Here is a 17,509-nt window from a genome sequence, read left to right on the forward strand (position 1 = left end):
GGATTTTAGCTATTATGCATATTTTTTGATCCCAGCTATTATTTTGGTCATTTCTAGTCTTACTCCACACATTATAGCCTATAGTATAAGGAATGCTGACCTACTCTCTACTGCTGTGAGAGACTCAATGAACCTGACTTTATAACACAATGGTCAGGGTCTGCCTCATAAATTTTCTCTGTAATGTTTTATGGTCTGCATAAGAAAACCACAGGCATATATCTAAATATACAGAATAGTCCATTTTGTTGCATAATGTATTTTGCAATGTTTTTTCTGTGATATTATCAGAGAAAATTATTTTGATTCTCAACTTGTGGGATAACTTCATAGCTGTACACAAACCAGCAGGCAGCTTTATGGAAATGCTAAGCCTTTCCAAAACACAGAACAGCAAATATTAATGACATACAACATCAAAACTCCTTCTCCAGTCTTCTCACAAGCTTCAGAGAAGGTTCAGCATGTCTAGTGTTTGCAAACACAGCACACAGAAAACCAGCTTTAGATGAACCATTCTGAAAGTAACCATACCAGTTTTCCTAGGATCTTCATTTGCAAAGTGTAGCTCTTTCAAGTGACAGAGCTGAATAAATCAGTTACAAAAAAAGTTAAGACATAACTTCTCTTTGTTCCCTTTTATCTAAGAAAGAACCTTCAATAACAAGTAGAAATGAAACCTTGACTGCCTAAGGACTTGTTATTATGTGCCATGTGCTGGCAAGTGAGAGGGGCAATATTCAGCACTGAGAATTGATTTTAAACTTGCTCCATGAACTTGCTCTACATTCGTGGCTTTTGGATTTAAGTTGGAAAATCAAGAACCCCAGGCCCAAGTTCCTTTTGAGAAAACTTCTCATGGTTTTTATTATACACAGTCCTTTGTTGCAAACTAGTTGAAGACTGATTATCTCTGGTGAATTTAAAATGTTACCCTGCACTTTGGTAACCGAATCAGTAATACTGTATTCTTGCCTTATATTTTGCTATCAAGCACTTTTTTTGTATTTAATCATAGCCATTATTTCTATTGTGCTTATCCCCTGTAATTTTATGTTATACAGAATGACAGTTATTTGAGCTAAAACAATTGCTCACAATAATATGTGTGTTTATTTTTATTGGGATTATTGTCATTCCAGCTCCCTCATGGCAAGAGCAGAGCCATGCATATGCACCATTTAGTAACTAAGCTGTTCTTTTCCTTGGGGTTCAACCAACTACTGATGAAAAAACAAAACACAACAACTATGCACAGAATGAAAAAGTAAATGAAAATGATAAGTTATCTTCTTACTCCTCTGATAATTGCCAGTGAAAATTGTAAGAGTAACACAGGTAAATAGCTACTGTATTATTTATTTTTGCATTGAACTATCAGATGTAATTTTTTTTCTTTTGGCAAGGAATGGCTTTTAAAGACATATATATTTACCAGCATGTGTTAATAAGAAACTGACTCCTCCAGAGCTGTATGTGGGCTGAAGTCAAAGAACACTTCTTTTACTGCACGTACTCTCTCCCACCCCAGTACGTCCTTGTCAAAACAGAGTCCAGAACTACACTGACACTTAAACCATAGAAAGCCAAGATTTACATGGCAACAAAACGATGCTCTTTGTCTTGCTTTCTGACAATTTCCCTGTCCTTTTGGTTGCCAGTGAATACTGAGTTCATGGCTTCAGAAATCTCTGGACAATGACTCCAAGATACCTTCCCAAATTTTCATGTGTACTTCTAAGCCCAGCACTACTGTAAGCACGATTTCCACTACTTTCCCCTTGATGGATAAGAGAAGAGAGACATAGCATCTTCCAGTAACTAAAAGGGGCTTACCAGAAAGTTGGACAGGCACTTTGCTCAAGTGTCTGGAGTGACAAGTGGTAATGGTTTTTAACTAAAACAAGGTAGATTTAGATTAGACATTAGGAAGAAATTCTTCAAGAGTGTAGTGAAGTACTAAAGAAGTTGTCCAGAGTAGCTGTGAATGCCCCATCTCTGGAAGTGCTCAAGGTCAGGCAGGACATGGCTTTGAGAAACCTGCTCTAGTGTAAGGTACCCCTGCTCATTGCAGGGAGGTTGGAACTGAATTATCCTTAAGGTCCCTTCCAAACTAAACAAATGTGAAAGAGATTGAATGCTAACATTCTTTTATACCAGGTATAAAAAATTTACCTTAAACATGAAGTATTGGAAAATGCCTCCTAACATCAGTCTTTCTAGTTTATGAAAGAGTACACCAACTGCAAGTTTATTATGGCCTCCTTGTACTAACAGGTGGAATAAAATATGTGTACAAAAGGATCCTTAAAACTAGCAGACAAAAGAATGGCACTTAAAAGCTCCAGCTTGAAAAATGCAACACAGAAAAAAGCAAATTTTAAACACACAGATAAAAGAGCAATGATAGTAACTTACTGGATTCATCTTTACAATCAAGGTGGATATGCCCAACACTTCAGGTACTCTTCTCTGCTTTGAAGTAGACACCACCAGAGCTACATGGGACAGTAGTTCCTTTCAGCAATTAAAAAAAGATATAAAGTTGTTTCTAAAACAGTGACTCATGGAAATGTACGTGGGATAACCCAAAACATAAAGGATTCTGGTTACTTTTCTCCTACTGAATAAATGTTAACACTGCCAAATAATTCATAGTTTCTCCTAATTCCACAGCAAACTCTCATATCCTTGAAAGGCAGGTTAATTTAGTACTACTCTACAGTTTATTTGGCACAAAGATGAATAAGAATTATATCTTAGATATCCAGCTCAACAGAGCCACAAAAATGAATAATTTTAGTTTTCATTCATGATACTTTAACCTTTCCTTAACCCCAGCTAGCTGCCTTGCAATTTCTTTCTAGCTCATTATTTTGACTTGAATTTGTTTAAAATTAGCTAACTGAACAGACAGGACTTTAATTAATGCAGTGAAGTCCAAAATTACTACCTCTTTTTTCTAAAAGTAATAAATCTAGAATCTGTGCTTCTGTAATCAAAAGCTATTCATGTCTCTGAGCTGCATCCTAATTCTACTGGACACTTCCACAAAGTAAGTAACTTCTATATGGCCACCTTGAAATAGGATAAAAATGCTAAATCACACTCCACATACACTTAGAATGTACATTTAACTCAACAGTAAATTATTCTAGCCTAGCCTATATGCTTAAGTATCAGGTCGTAAAATTAAACTCCTGCCATATTCTCAGGGGTGCAGCAAGCATTTGCAATAACTTTGCCTTCCGGCAAGAAATATAGTGTGTAGCTATGAAATAGGGATAATTAAAGTAAACATAAACCACATAATTGCATAAACCACATAAAAGCTTCCTTCACCACTTAGATTTTAGATCTGGAATACATCGTGTCAAATTGATTACTTGTCACATAATAGTAATGGCTCATTTGATGCATTTATACTAATAATCCTCTGGCTTCTTGTCTGGTATTACAGATGAATTATGTCCAACAAGTAAAACATAAAATACAGGGAAAGGCATAGAAATAAAAATGTAAAAACAAATGCAGCAAAGTTACAAAATATAAAGTTTATGGTTACTAAATAAGTAGTGGATAAAAACAGAACACAAGAGTGAGAAGCTTTACAAAAAGAGCAGAAATGGGAGGTTGAAATCTGAAAAGTCACAGAAGATGCAACCAACAAGATCATGGTGAGGTACCAGTGAGGGGAATAAAAAAGCAGTAAGAACAAAAATATGGCATCTGATCTTATTCCAGCAAAGACAAAGCCACTTGTGGGGGAAATGTTGATGGAATAATTGTATATACATAATTCCTTTGGAAATCTGACTTTGAACAAAGGAGTCTTCAGTAAGAAGGTTCACACCAGTTTAGTAGGACAGGAAAATGATTCAAGGTATCTTTTACTGAAGGAATAACTATAGCTAAGATAACCTTACCACAATACTACATGTTCAATAAGAACATCATTCAACCTCAAAGAACAAGACACAGAAATTTTGACATCAAAACAACATTATTGTGACAACAGAAGAGTTTTATCAGTGAGCATTACTGCAAGTCAAAACACGGTATGTTCCATTTATTGCTGAAGGAAAAAATACACAATATAGTTAAACAGAGAAGAGGGGGGGTTGTGCTGATCTGTGAAGCCAATCTGCTCTTTTCTGACTGGATGCTAGAGCCAGCATGATGAAGAATATGGAATTATGTGCTGTGGTGGGATAAAGAAAACCAAAGACAAGAGAGAAGATATTCTACATTTGTAAGCGTAAGATGTTAATTTGACTCACATATCATAAAAGTATATTGTAGAAGTATTCCTCCTTCTCTCCCCATCCCCTAAACTCTAGAAAACAGCTTTTCTGTTTGTGCCTGACATTGCAAGTCAGCTCTAGGAAAACTTGCAGGTTTAAAAAAAAACCTAGACAGAATAACGTTTGCAGGATACAACATGAAGGAACAAACTACTGAATCTTTGAACATGATGCTGAAAACAAAAGGAATAAAAAGTGAATGGGATGGCATTTGTGCTACAGGTTCCTTAGACTTTCTGCAGCAGTAAATATTGCTCATAATCACAACATCTACACTGAGGGACCTTATCAAGTGAAAACATACAGATTAATATTCAACACACTCAACTCAGAATAAACACCTAAGCAAAGCACGAAATGCTATTACTTTTGGTATGTCCATGAACTCAAAATACTTTTCAATTCTGTGTTGGAAGGAAGACATATGCCAATGTCCTGGAAAAAAATGGGGAGATTTTTAAAATGCCAAGCACTGTTATCTATTTCCTCTTAACTGTGCACGTAGAAACTGATGTTTTTCCATCTGCTGAATCCTTTACTTTCCCCTTAGGAAACTCTGGATCTTAAAGGAAATTTCAAGTCTATGAGGCAGTGAATAGATGTAAAATGCATAAGGGGTACATACAAAAATAGCTGCTCTACTCACTAAGCATGACAGAAAATCACTGGCTCGTGTATGACATTTAAGAAGAAACCTGATAAATGACCTTCTCTTCTAAGTCAGTTCATGCATAGAAATATAATGGGCTAAAATAATAGAGAAACACAAATTCATGAATTATTGAAATATTACAAATAAAGTTCACTTTCTATGAGCTAGAGAATACATATATATATATTATGTTGTTGTTATTTGGACAAAGAATTTTCACATCACTACTTCAGTATATTTGTAAGCACACAGACAGAAAATAGAGAGTGGAACTAAAAAATAAAAGCCGGCTTGATTAGTTTTAAAATTATTGTTAGAAAGGGAAAATGGGATTTAACTGCAGGCAACTGAGCATGATATACTCAGCACCACTTCTCACTCTCCTGAGAAGAATTCATCATATCAAATGCTGGATATATTTTATATTTCTCACCTATATTCCTTCAAACATGCCAAAGAAGGGAATAAGCACTTCTGTGGTCCAGTTCAACTTGTCCAGAAGCAAATATGTGAACCAGATTGGACAATTTGCACCCTTCCAAGCACCTTCTCCTCTCTCTTGCTTCCAAGGAGTCTAGCCTGGATAACCACTGCAGCTGTAGAGGTGCAGACAACAGAGTTCTCCATGCTAAATTAGACAAGTCTTTACACATGGAGCACTTTGAAATTTATGCCAGGCATGACCTCAAATCTCCAGAGCAGCGACTTACACATTGGTTTACACTGTAAATAGTATTAGCAATCTTCTACTTGCACTTCACCATAAGTGAATACAATTTACAAAGGAGTCTTCAAAAAGGAATAATAAATTGTTTTGAAAAATATTAATAATTAAAAAGTTAATGCAAATAATTTAAAAATTAAAATAATTACTGTTCCAGAATATGATCAACTGTTTCAGAATACCTGAATGAACTGCTAAACTATTTGTTCTTCATTTGTTTTGTAAATTATGGAACAAATGTCGCAGAACAAAAATCAAGCAAATTTCATTACAAGCCCTAAATGACTTTTTCATTTTCTTATTACAAATCTTTCAAAATTTTGAAGTCCATTTTTCACCTCAATCACAAATCATAGAATCACAGAGTCACATGAGTAAGGTTGGAAAGGGCCACAGTGGGTCATCTGGTCCAACCTCCCTGCTCAAGCAGGGCCATCCCAGAGCACATGGCACAGGATTGTGTCCAGACAGTTCTTGAATATATCAATTGCCCAATATTCAAGCTCATACTTTTCTTTCTTTCCCATAATTTATTTTTTAAAAGAACTGTACTCCAAAATCTGAAGTTCAAAACCAAAATTCATTTAGAAACCTAACTAACACCCGAACAGAAGAAATCCAACATACACCAAAGTAATTAAAAAACCCTCCAAACTGATAAAGCAGGACTTGTTTTAGCTTTTCAGGAATTTACTTTACAACCTAAACTTTCTATATACAGCTTTTAAAATATAAAATTTTGCAATGATGAATACTAGCATTAGACCATTCTGCTAGCCCTTACAGCTTTATTTGGAAAATGTATTCACACACTAATGTCTCTAGAACAATGAGCAGTAAGAAACACTTCTGTGGTTTATTCAAATAAACCATAACATTTAAGCATTAATCATAAACCACAGATATCTGGTATCCATATATTAAAGTTGGGTTAAAAAATTTTTTTAATGTTTGCACTGTTAAAAAGAATGTATGTTACTATATGTCCATAAATTGATGCCTACACCAATGGAAACTCATAAGACAATTGATAACAGCACATAAATAGAAAGGACTCATAATCAGGATATATTAACCCTGAAATTAAGAGCTTAATTCTTCTTGCAAAGGTTGAAAAAAATCTGATTTCACATATGTATTTCTCATGCCCAAGCATATGGCAAAAAACCACCCAATGATCATCTCTCAACTTAAAACCACAATACAGGATCTTCTACTTGGAAGCAAGAATTATGCTCACAGCTCCCCACATCCAAAAAAGCCCCAGATAAAACCCCAATGCACAGTGGGGAAAAATTAACTGAATTAATCAAAAATTTTATTTTATTCCTTTGACAATTCATAAACAATTATTTTATGTTGATGGAGCTGTTAGCAGTGCAAACAAATATTTTATATCCCATCTGGAATTTTCCTAAATCACTAATTTAACTATTCCACTTTTCTGTCATTAATATTACTCTCTGAAATTAACAAACTCTTATTAAAAAAAAAAATCTGTGTCTAATAACTGATACATAAGCCTCTTCTCTATAAATGATTATTAGTTTATCCTAAGAGTATGCATTATTAGACCTTAAAACTCCTTCATGTTACCTTTCCTGCAGCTACTCTAAGCAAGTATTTTTTTTGGCACAATGTCAATAAACAGTGTAAGACATCTGGTAAACATAATTTTATCTTGTGTCTAATTGTTCAGCATGAAGAACTGTTCTTTTCTAAAACCAGGTACAGTTCAAACAGGGAAATATTTAGAAAACGTAACTGATAAGCTCAACTGAGTAATGCATTTATTCTCCTCTTGGTAAAATTATACACTAAACTCAGACTTAATGGCAAGCAGCTCAGTAACAGCTCCGTTCATGCTCAGCTGGATCAGCCCTTCAATTAAATTTCTTTCATTTCAAGGTAATAATCAAAACAGCTGACAATTCAAGTGATATCTCCACATCCACATGCAAATGCAGTATTTCTTAATTTACCTTTTAACAAGAAAACCGTGGCTGAAGGAACACAGCCCTAAATTAAGCTATTAAAAGAATAATATTCTAAACTTCTTGTGTGGATGAAAGATACTATTAATGCTCAGCTCCAGTTTTCTCCATTATACTTGCTGATATTCTTCAGCAGCTTTTAGCAATTCACAAAAAAAAAAATTCTTTCCCTACTATCTTTAATAAATCAAACACAACTTATTCTTTAAAAATGAAAGTAATGCCAGAATTGTTCCCTTCTATTTTATTCCCTTACTTCATGGATTTGCTGCCACCTTTTCAGATGAAATATTTTCTCAATACTACTTTTTTCCTTCCCATACTTCTTCTAACACATCCAGCAAGCAGATTTAATTTCAGTGCCCTTCAGTCAGAAGACATGAGGAGGCCTTTCCTAGACAATGAGATATTTAAATTTTCATTCTAAAGGAAACTTATAGTCTTGCCCCATCCTAAATTTTTTACCACAATTTCTACTGTGAGGCATCAGAAGTGAATATGTCTGATGCCATTTAGCATCAACACTGACTAAAGCTTAGCAGATCATCTCTCAATCTCCAAGTTCTCAGCATATTTTGAAGCTTTTAATACAGGAGGAATTAATTGCTTAAGCTGAACAAAACCTCTCCAAATTTTCCCCTCCCAGAATCACCATGATCTCAGTACAAGTGAGCAAGAGAGAGTAAAGAACACTCATGATGAAACAGCAGTTTATTTCAAGCAATGGGCATAACAGAACTGATTTTCATTAAAAGGGTTTTTTCTTGCTCTCTGAGACAAGCTGACCTCTGGAAAGATAAAACTTACAGCTTTCTACATAAAAATATTAAATGATCTTTTAAAAATTCATCCAGGATGGGCCAGTTCCTTCAGAAGCAGAGTAAGAAAGCTTCACACTTCAACAGTTAATCCCAATGTGCTGGACATACAATCCTATCATGTAACAGGTCTGGCTAAGAGCTGAACCTTGGGCATGATGCCCAGCCTTCACCCAAGCAGATGCCACAAACACAGATCCTAACTATATTTGTAACATGTGTTTTAAATATGTAAAATCTGGGTAAATACTTTCAACATTATAAAAAATTTCCCCTGACAAACATTTCAGAGCACTGAGGTTATCTGACATTCAAATACCACAAATACCAAGGCAGTACCCACACAAAATTGCACCTGCGTATCTCTTCTAGCATTTTCCAAATCCCATGGGGACTCTTGTCCTATTCCTTCTATTTTCTTGTGTTCCCAATTTCTAACTTAGCCCACCACAGTGATGCCTAGTCCAACTTTCAATCCTATTTCTGCCTAGCTAGCTAGACATCCAGGTCCCACCTGCTTTCAGCATCCACCAAACCCAGGCTCCAGCTCTAGGCTGGACTTTTAGCACAAGCTTAGCTCACCCCTCCACTCAGTGCACCAGGTGCTCCCCTAGTTTGTAAAACAATGGTTTATGTCAGGATTTATGAAGTATGGTGGGATCTTCCAACTTGCTACACCATCTCCAGTGAAATCCAAGCAAAGATGAAGAGACATTTGTCTCTTGCAAACAAAATAGAAAAAAGCTGAAGAAAAACAGGAAAATCTAAAAATGCAGAAGATTCTTGTGATCATTCTCCTGCAATGCTAAGTGTTCAAAAGTGAGCAAGTAAGTAATGAAAAACCCTAAGCAACACAGATGGCTCTTGGGTGTGTGCTACATCCCCAGTCAGTCGCCAAATCCTTACTTAAAACAAACCTTAGCAGACCAGAAAAAAATGACAAAAAAAAAGACTCCTGGTCTGCCTCTTCCAAAAAAAGTTTGTCATACACTCCAACAATAAAAGAATGACATAATTTTTGAGTAATGCAAAAGCCCCAAGAATTAGTAATAAGTGATTTTTCATGTCTTCTCTTAAAAAACTAATGTGCTAGCTACTAGGACCACAGCTGAAGTTCCTCTTCTCAAAGAACTATTTTCAAGCAAGCAGATTCCCTTTAATCAGTGTATGACCTCTGAATGGTCCAGACATTACAACACACTCCGTCACCGATATCAAAACCATTTAATTTCTAAAATTCAATTTAAAAGGTTTTGGATTTTTACTTTCTATTAAAGAAACACTTTCTGTATCATTTTAGGAACTGCGTTGTCTAACTGCAGTTAGACAAAGTGCAGCTAAGTGAAAAGTGATGCTATTTAAATTAATTCTGTTTAAAACCAGTGCTTCAATGAAAAATGAAGATGAATGTAAGCATGGGAGCTTACACAATTGTTGGCGAAAAAGTATTACAGCTACTGCATGCATACAAGTTGTAGAAACCATTTGGGAAAAACCTGAAATGCCATTAGGTTAACACAACACATCACACAACAGCATGGCAAATATCAAACCTTTAAGAGCAAACTTTTAATGTTACTTTTTTGTGCCTTGAAGCAAACAATTTAATATCCTCAAATATCCCAGTAACACCCATAACACTTCAGCAGCTCCATTTCAGAGATTCATATCACAGGTAAGTTGCAATGGCATACGCTAGGTACAATTTTACTATACATATTTTTTTTCAAAGACATAAAGGCAGAGCATTCTAATGCTACATCTTTATGTATATAGCTATATCTTTTGTATATATGTATCTTTACATATATATAACTAATTTCCTTTCTTTTTCTACTTTCTTTTTTTGGACATTGTTTCCCAGTTTTCTCTTTTCCGACTACCCAGAAACTACAAAGGTTAAGGATAAAATTAAGGAAAAAACCTATTATGAAGTCATTTATATTATGAAGTCATTTATAATTTTCCCAAGTCAATCACGGAAATGTGCCTTTAAGCCTGTTCACCAGTGGCTCTTCTCATCAGACACATACATGGAACTATCTTTCACCTATAAATCCTTGAAGCCTTTGAGTGTAAGCCACAGTTTGGATATATAACATTTTTAGCTTTTCAAATCTATTGTGATATCATTACCAGGGCAGGTGGTAATGGGCACATAAAGGGCAACAGAGATTGAGTAGAAGTCAAGAGCCTCATGACAGCAAGGCGTGGTTAGGACTTGAGATCTTACTGGTGACTCTAAGAAGTGCTTTGAACCTTGAAGCTTTTTGATCTAGATGTCTCCCAAGTATTACAAGAGCTACTCATGTATCCTCAATCCTAAAATCTTAACACCTTCATCACCTGAAATGGATGAAATAGGCTATATGATGCTTCAGGGGATATGTAGTTCATCATTCAAGAAAAATTTGGGTTTTCTTTTTATTTTGTTAGTTTCACAAAGCAGATGTATTTTCAGAGCTGCAAGTTATTAGATTGATGGTATTTCTCTTTGCTTACTGTAGTAATTAAATTGCACTGACATTAAACTGTTTTTCTCTAAAAGCTCGACCTTAAGAAGATCTCATGGATGTTAAAGTTTTCTTTTACAACAATTCTTAGATGTCATCCAGCACATTAGCTACTGCATTCATCAAGGGAATGGAGACAATAAACTTAATATCTTCTCTTTCATCAATACTTTCCCCTAAAACACAAGGTTTAGCATTTTTTTTCTTATTTATCAGTTTTGTTTGTTTTTAAGATATTAACAGCTTATTTCAGTACAAATGGTCAAGTCAAGAAGCCAGCTTTGTACTAGAAACAATTTTTTAAATACTGTCTCTGAGAAAAGGTTGCTATGTTATTGAGCACTTTGGCTGGGAGCTGTAAAGGCAAAGCTGAACTTCCCCCACAGTTCATTATCTTCAGGAGTATTGATTCCTGGATGAGACCACACTCACCATTCAATGTCAGCTCTGCTGACTCCCACTAGCACATCCCAAGCAGCTGTGAGAAAGCAGGGACACAGCAGGAGGGAAGATAAGGGGACAAGCAAGAAAAACAATAGGAGTAACAGGCAGTGAAGGTAGAGATGCAAAACCACTTTGGAGCATTATCCTAAAATAAGTGGCACTTCAGGAACTCCGTGACCAGGCATCCATGTTTGCCAATGCTGCTTTACGGATACAGACCCAGCACACCTTTAGGCTTAATCCTCAGATCAACAAAACAGAAACAATTTCCCCACGACAAGCATGTACTGAAAATCCCATAGATAAATGCTGACAAATCTCAGCAATGTGTATCTCACTTAAAAAAAATTATTTGAGAAAGCTTTATTTTCCAGTTGGCAGCTTTAGGGTATTACCAGCAAAATATATTGTTGTCAAATAATTGGTCACACCTACTAAAAAAATGTGGTTAAAATACAAATACAACATTAGTTTCATTTGTTCATAAAAGTCAAAATGTAGTAAAGTATTGAAACAAAATTTCATGTTTGCTAGCCTCCAGAAAAATAAACAACAAAACATATATTTAAATAAGCAGGTCTCAACAAAGTGCAATAGCAAGTTTTTTAATGGATGTTCTGCACATACTTACAGGTTGAGCAGACTAACAGTGCTCTCACCACAAGCTCACTGAGTAACTTCCACTTCTGCCTCACTCTGGAAGTGACAACTGGAATAAGAATCTCTGCAGGGACGTAGAACTGAATCGAGTATGTAACAAAAATCCCAAAGGAGTACAGAATTTTCACAGACTGATACAACCTGTTGAAAACATTTACAGTCATGTAAGTATGTAAGTTGCAAATTCATCATAAAAAATTCACTTGATAATGGCCCTAGGGAGATAGATACACACATACACACACACACACACACACACACACACACACACACACACATATATATGACTTTTTTTTTTCTCCAGAAAACATGAATATATTTTAACTGCCTAAGAAATTGCAGAAGATAAGCCAACTAGAGTAAATCTTCCAATAAAGGGCACACATTCTTACCACTGTTACTTGTGGCTGAGTAAACAAATGACAAAGACCTATCCATGCCTTCAAAAGGTTTAAATTTAGATATATTTTTAATTCGTGCCACATTATTACAAGCATTTGTCATTACTTGCAGCAAACTGACAGAAATTGAGTCTCTTTGTATGATTTTCTTTCTATGGACATTATAAAATCTTGGGTGAGGGTTTGGTTCATTACTTCAGTCCTTAAAAAGATGTTCAACTGATGCAAAGCCAACATCTTTATTGATGACATGGATGAGGGGATTGAGACTTTCATTAGTAAATTTGCAGACTACACTAAGCTGGGAGCATGTGTTGATCTGTTGGAAGGTAGGAGAGCTCTGCAGAGAGACTGGAATGGTTGGATGGATGGGCACAGCCCAGTAGGATGAAGTTCAATAAATCCAAGTGCCCAGTCCTGCATTTTGGCCACAATAACCCCCTGCAACATTATAGGCTGGGGTGGCGTGGCTGGACAGTGCCCAGGCAGAAAGGGACCTGGGGGTGCTGACAGCCAGCTGAACAGGAGCCAGCAGTGTGCCCTGGTGGCCAAGAAGGCCAGTGGCATCCTGGCCTGTGTCAGGAACAGTGTGGCCAGCAGGCCCAGGGAGGTCATCCTTCCCCTGTACCTGTCATTGGTGAAGCCACACCTTGAGTGCTGTGTCCAGTTCTGGCCCCTCAGTTTGGGAAGGACATTGAGACACTCGAGCACGTCCAGAGGAGGGCAACGAGGCTGGTGAAGGGCTGGGAACACAAACCCTGTGAGGAACGACTGAGGGAGCTGGGGGTGTTTAGCCTGCAGAAAAGGAGACTCAGGGTGACCTTATCACTCTCTACAACTCCCTGAAAGGTGGCTGTAGCCAGGTGGGGATTGGTCTCTTTCTCCAGGCAGCAGCTGACAGAACCAGAGGACACAGCCTCAAGCTGCACCAAGGGAAATATAGGCTGGATATTAGGAAAAGTTTTTTATTGAAAGGGTGATAAAGTTCTGGAATAGTTGGCCTGGGGAGGTGGTAGAGTCACCATCTCTGGATGTGTTTAGGAAAAGACTGGATGTGGCACTCAGGGCCATGGTTTAGTTGATGTCTTAGGGCATGGGTGGGACTTAATGATCTTGAAGGTCTCTTCCAACCTAGTGATTCTGTGAATGCATAAGTAAGAAAATAAAAAACACCAGCAAGAGTAGGGAAAGAACAAATAGGACCTTAACCTTTGTATCTCTCAAAGCCTGGCAGGGGTCACTTAAAGCATTCTCTCTTTGAGTATCACAGTCTGTATCTGCATTAGTAAATAAAATCCACCCAGGACTGCTTTTGGCCCCTTATCCTATGGCCAAATGGCACGGCATGGCAAAACTTTTATCTGTACACCTCAGGTCTTTTCCACCATACTTTCTATGATTCTATAATATGAGGAAGAAAAGAAAAATAAGCTTCAACTAAAAAAATGTATTTTGACTAATAGGTCTTAAATTATCTGTATCAAAGGTGTGGCCATCACTGTACACAACTCAGGGAATCTCCAAGGGCACAATCGAATGGACAGAAAAGCTATTGCACCAGTTTACATGCTGACATAATGGTCTAGCTAGTTTAGAAGCTGCTGCTTTTGTGACACACATCTTTTTGACTGCTGAGCAGCTTTTAGAAATTGAGAGGGAACAAGAGGCCATCAAGATTGTCCTTATTCCAGAAGTTTAGATAGATTTTAGCTGATTAAATTTTAGCTGACCAGATACCCAGAATTCACCTCTACTCCTCAGGCTTCAGACTACCCCAAGCATTTACAAATGTAATTTCTAAAATATATTCAAAAACAGGATTAGTAAGCATCTCCATTACACTATTTTTCTAAAGCTCTATGAGGATTAAAACTTTCCAAATTAAAAAAATAATTTTTATATTACTGAGATGATTTTACTAGTAATTTAATATTATATTCCAATCAGAAAAAGATGACTCCTTAGGCTAACTTTTAATAAAAAACTAAATCATTCATATGTGCTAAACCTCTTTTCTATTCTTCATTTTAAATTTCATTACACCCATTTTAAGGGTAGAAACATTGGCAAGCAGTGCAACAAAACTTGCAGAACAACACAGCTAGACCAAACAGAGCAATAATTATGTGAAGCTTTCACCTGAACTAGTCCCATGTGAAGTCTTGTTGAACTTCAACACACCAATGTTTGTATAGTCAATAACCTTTGGGGTTCACAGTAAGGGAACTGTTGCACCAAGACTCACTTATATCTTAACAAAGAACAGGTGGTGGAAAGAACCTTCATATTCAGCCTCAAGAAGACAAGAACCCAAAGGAGAACAAAGAAGAAATTTTTGACAATGAGGATAGTGAAGCTGTGAATGTCCCATTCCTGGAAGTGCTCATGGCCAGGCTGGATGGAGCTTGGAGCAACCTGGTCTTATGAAAGATTTCTCTGCTCATGGCAGAGGGATCAGAACAGATGATCTTTAAAGTTCCTCTCCAACTGAAACCATTTTATGAAACTATGAGACCCTAACCAAGGATACTAAAAAGTATTAAAGCAGAATTTTCTACAATTTACATCTTCAAATACTGAAAACTACTCTTTAAGTCAATTTTCAACATATTCTAAGTAATATACTATGCTGAGTGACAATTTGTACTCCCAAACACCATCTAAAATAGAACAGCACCAAGTCATTTATCCAAAAGCACCAATCTAGCAGGATTTTTTTTTAATACAAGTAGTCCTCTATTTAAATTAAACTTAAGAACTTAACTAGTCTAGGGCCTGTGTATGCCTTCCAGTCAATTCATCTGTGAGAACATCAAATAAAACTCAGAAAGTAGCAGAATTTTAACGTAATTATCTTTATCAGGAACAGCTTATTTTTAAGACAGGGGTTGTCCAGCTGGAATTAACCACATAAGCCAAGTCTCACTGCTTAGATACATTCCAGATCTTTCGCCTGTCTGGCTTCTTATGAAAAAATTCTTCTGCTCCTTGCAATTTCTCTGGTTCAAACTGGCAACTTACTGGCTTTTTATATGAGGACCAAACAGCAAAATACTGTCCTACAGTTCACTGGAAATTTGTTTTGCTAGCCCAGTTAATTGCAGCCATTTGTCCCTCAGTACTGTATCAGGTAGACCCACAGTCCTGCACAGCAATGGCATCGTACATCACAGTCCCTGAACGCACCCACTGAGCTGCTTCTCCTAATTTTGTTTGGTGCTCTGGGGTACTCTCCAGGGTAAGACAAAAACAGATGACTTTGTTAACTGTGGATATGTGCCCTGAGTAGCTTTGAGGTTATTACGCTTATAATGCCAATTTCCAACCCTACAGAGCACCAGTTTCCATCTCTTTTATTATCTGTTTCCTTGCATTAGGCCTGCAAAGCCATCAGCACAAATATCATCATCATCACATCTGCACTGTAGCCAAGAGCTATTTGAAAACTCCTATGTGAACAGCTCTGGTAGACAGCAGGGATGCAGAATAAAGTTCATTCTGTTGCCTGCATGAGCACAATAAAAAACAACAGTGAGTAGCAACCTTAGCTTATTCCAAATTCCTCTCACTCCCTGTTTTTTAATAACACCTCTCTTCACGGCACAAATAAACCCAAAGCTACCATTCATAACAAGCTTTTCACTAATCTTATAAACAACAAGGACTGCCATGTTATATTAGAAATATAAGTATTTTTCCTTTCAGCTGCATCACACAGAATAGATACAGTGAACATTTGCAGATTTCTGGTTTTGTGGGGTTTTTTTTTTATGTCAGAAAATCAAAGAATGGTTTGGGTTTAAAGGAACCTCAAAGATCATCCAGTTCCAACTCTCCTGCCATGGGTAGTACCTTTCACTAGATCAGGTTACTCAGAACCCCGTTCAGCTTGGTCTTTAACATTCCAGGGATGGGGAGTCCACAACCTCTCTGGGCAACCTGTTCCAGTGCCTCACCACCCTCCCACTACAGAATTTTTTACTAATTTGTAATTCAAACTTGCCTTCTTTAACTTAAGGGCATTCCATCTTGGAGGGAGGGAAGAGGAAGGGGAAGGAAAAGGAAGGAAGTGGCAGAAGGGAGGAAGGGAGGAAGGGAGGAAGGGAGGGAGGGAGGAAGTGGCGGGAGGGAGGGAGGGAGGGAGGGAGGGAGGAAGGGAGGAAGGGAGGAAGGGAGGAAGGGAGGAAGGGAGGAAGGGAGGAAGGGAGGAAGGGAGGAAGGGAGGAAGGAAGGAAGGAAGGAAGGAAGGAAGGAAGGAAGTGGCGGAAGGAAGGAAGTGGCGGAAGGAAGGAAGTGGCGGAAGGAAGGAAGTGGCGGAAGGAAGGAAGTGGCGGAAGGAAGTGGCGGAAGGAAGTGGCGGAAGTGGCGGAAGGAAGTGGCGGAAGTGGCGGAAGTGGCGGAAGTGGCGGAAGTGGCGGAAGTGGCGGAAGGAAGGAAGAAAGGAAGGAAGGAAGGAAGGAAGGAAGGAAGGAAGGAAGGAAGGAAGGAAGGAAGGAAGGAAGGAAGGAAGGAAGGAAGGAAGGGGTGGAAGGAAGGGGTGGAAGGAAGTGGCAGAAAGAAGTGGCGGAAAGAAGTGGCGGAAAGAAGGAAGGGGCCCAAATCTCAGTTTTTACAACAGCAATATAAAAACAAAGCAAGAAAACAGGCAGAAATAGTTGAAAGTTCTAGCAATGAAAAATCATTCATCCTTCAAGACACATTTTTTATACTCTCATATATTAAACATTGGAATCAGTCTGGCAATTAAAAAAAACTTCTTAAGAATATTAAAAATGCATAGTTCACATTGACTCCAAGGAATGAAAAGGAAGAAAAGAAAGTTAAAAAGTAACACTTAAAAACTGAGAACGTTCTTTACATGTGCTCTCCTCTTTTTCAAAAAATAAAAAAGTCAACATTCATTTCATCTAAGCAGGGTTTTTTTTGCCAGTAATTTGAGATTTCACTACTTTAATAAACTACTACAACAGACATTGAAGAAGTAGATGCAAGTATATAA

The 17,509-nt window shown here is 37.3% G+C and overlaps 1 protein-coding gene across 2 annotated transcripts in view; it reads right to left on the minus strand.

Moving 5' to 3' along the window:
• The window catches only part of SLC36A4 (solute carrier family 36 member 4), an 88,164-nt gene that overhangs the window by 33,390 nt on the left and 37,265 nt on the right, over positions 1-17,509 (minus strand). For both annotated transcript variants that reach the window (XM_059838541.1, XM_059838542.1), the window contains one exon: positions 12,081-12,250. In XM_059838541.1, coding sequence (XP_059694524.1) covers positions 12,081-12,250 — 170 coding nt within the window. The remainder of the gene's footprint in view (positions 1-12,080; positions 12,251-17,509) is intronic.

This window comes from Haemorhous mexicanus, chromosome 2 (genome assembly GCF_027477595.1).
Source record: "Haemorhous mexicanus isolate bHaeMex1 chromosome 2, bHaeMex1.pri, whole genome shotgun sequence".
In the NCBI taxonomy this organism is placed as follows: Eukaryota; Metazoa; Chordata; class Aves; order Passeriformes; family Fringillidae; genus Haemorhous; species Haemorhous mexicanus.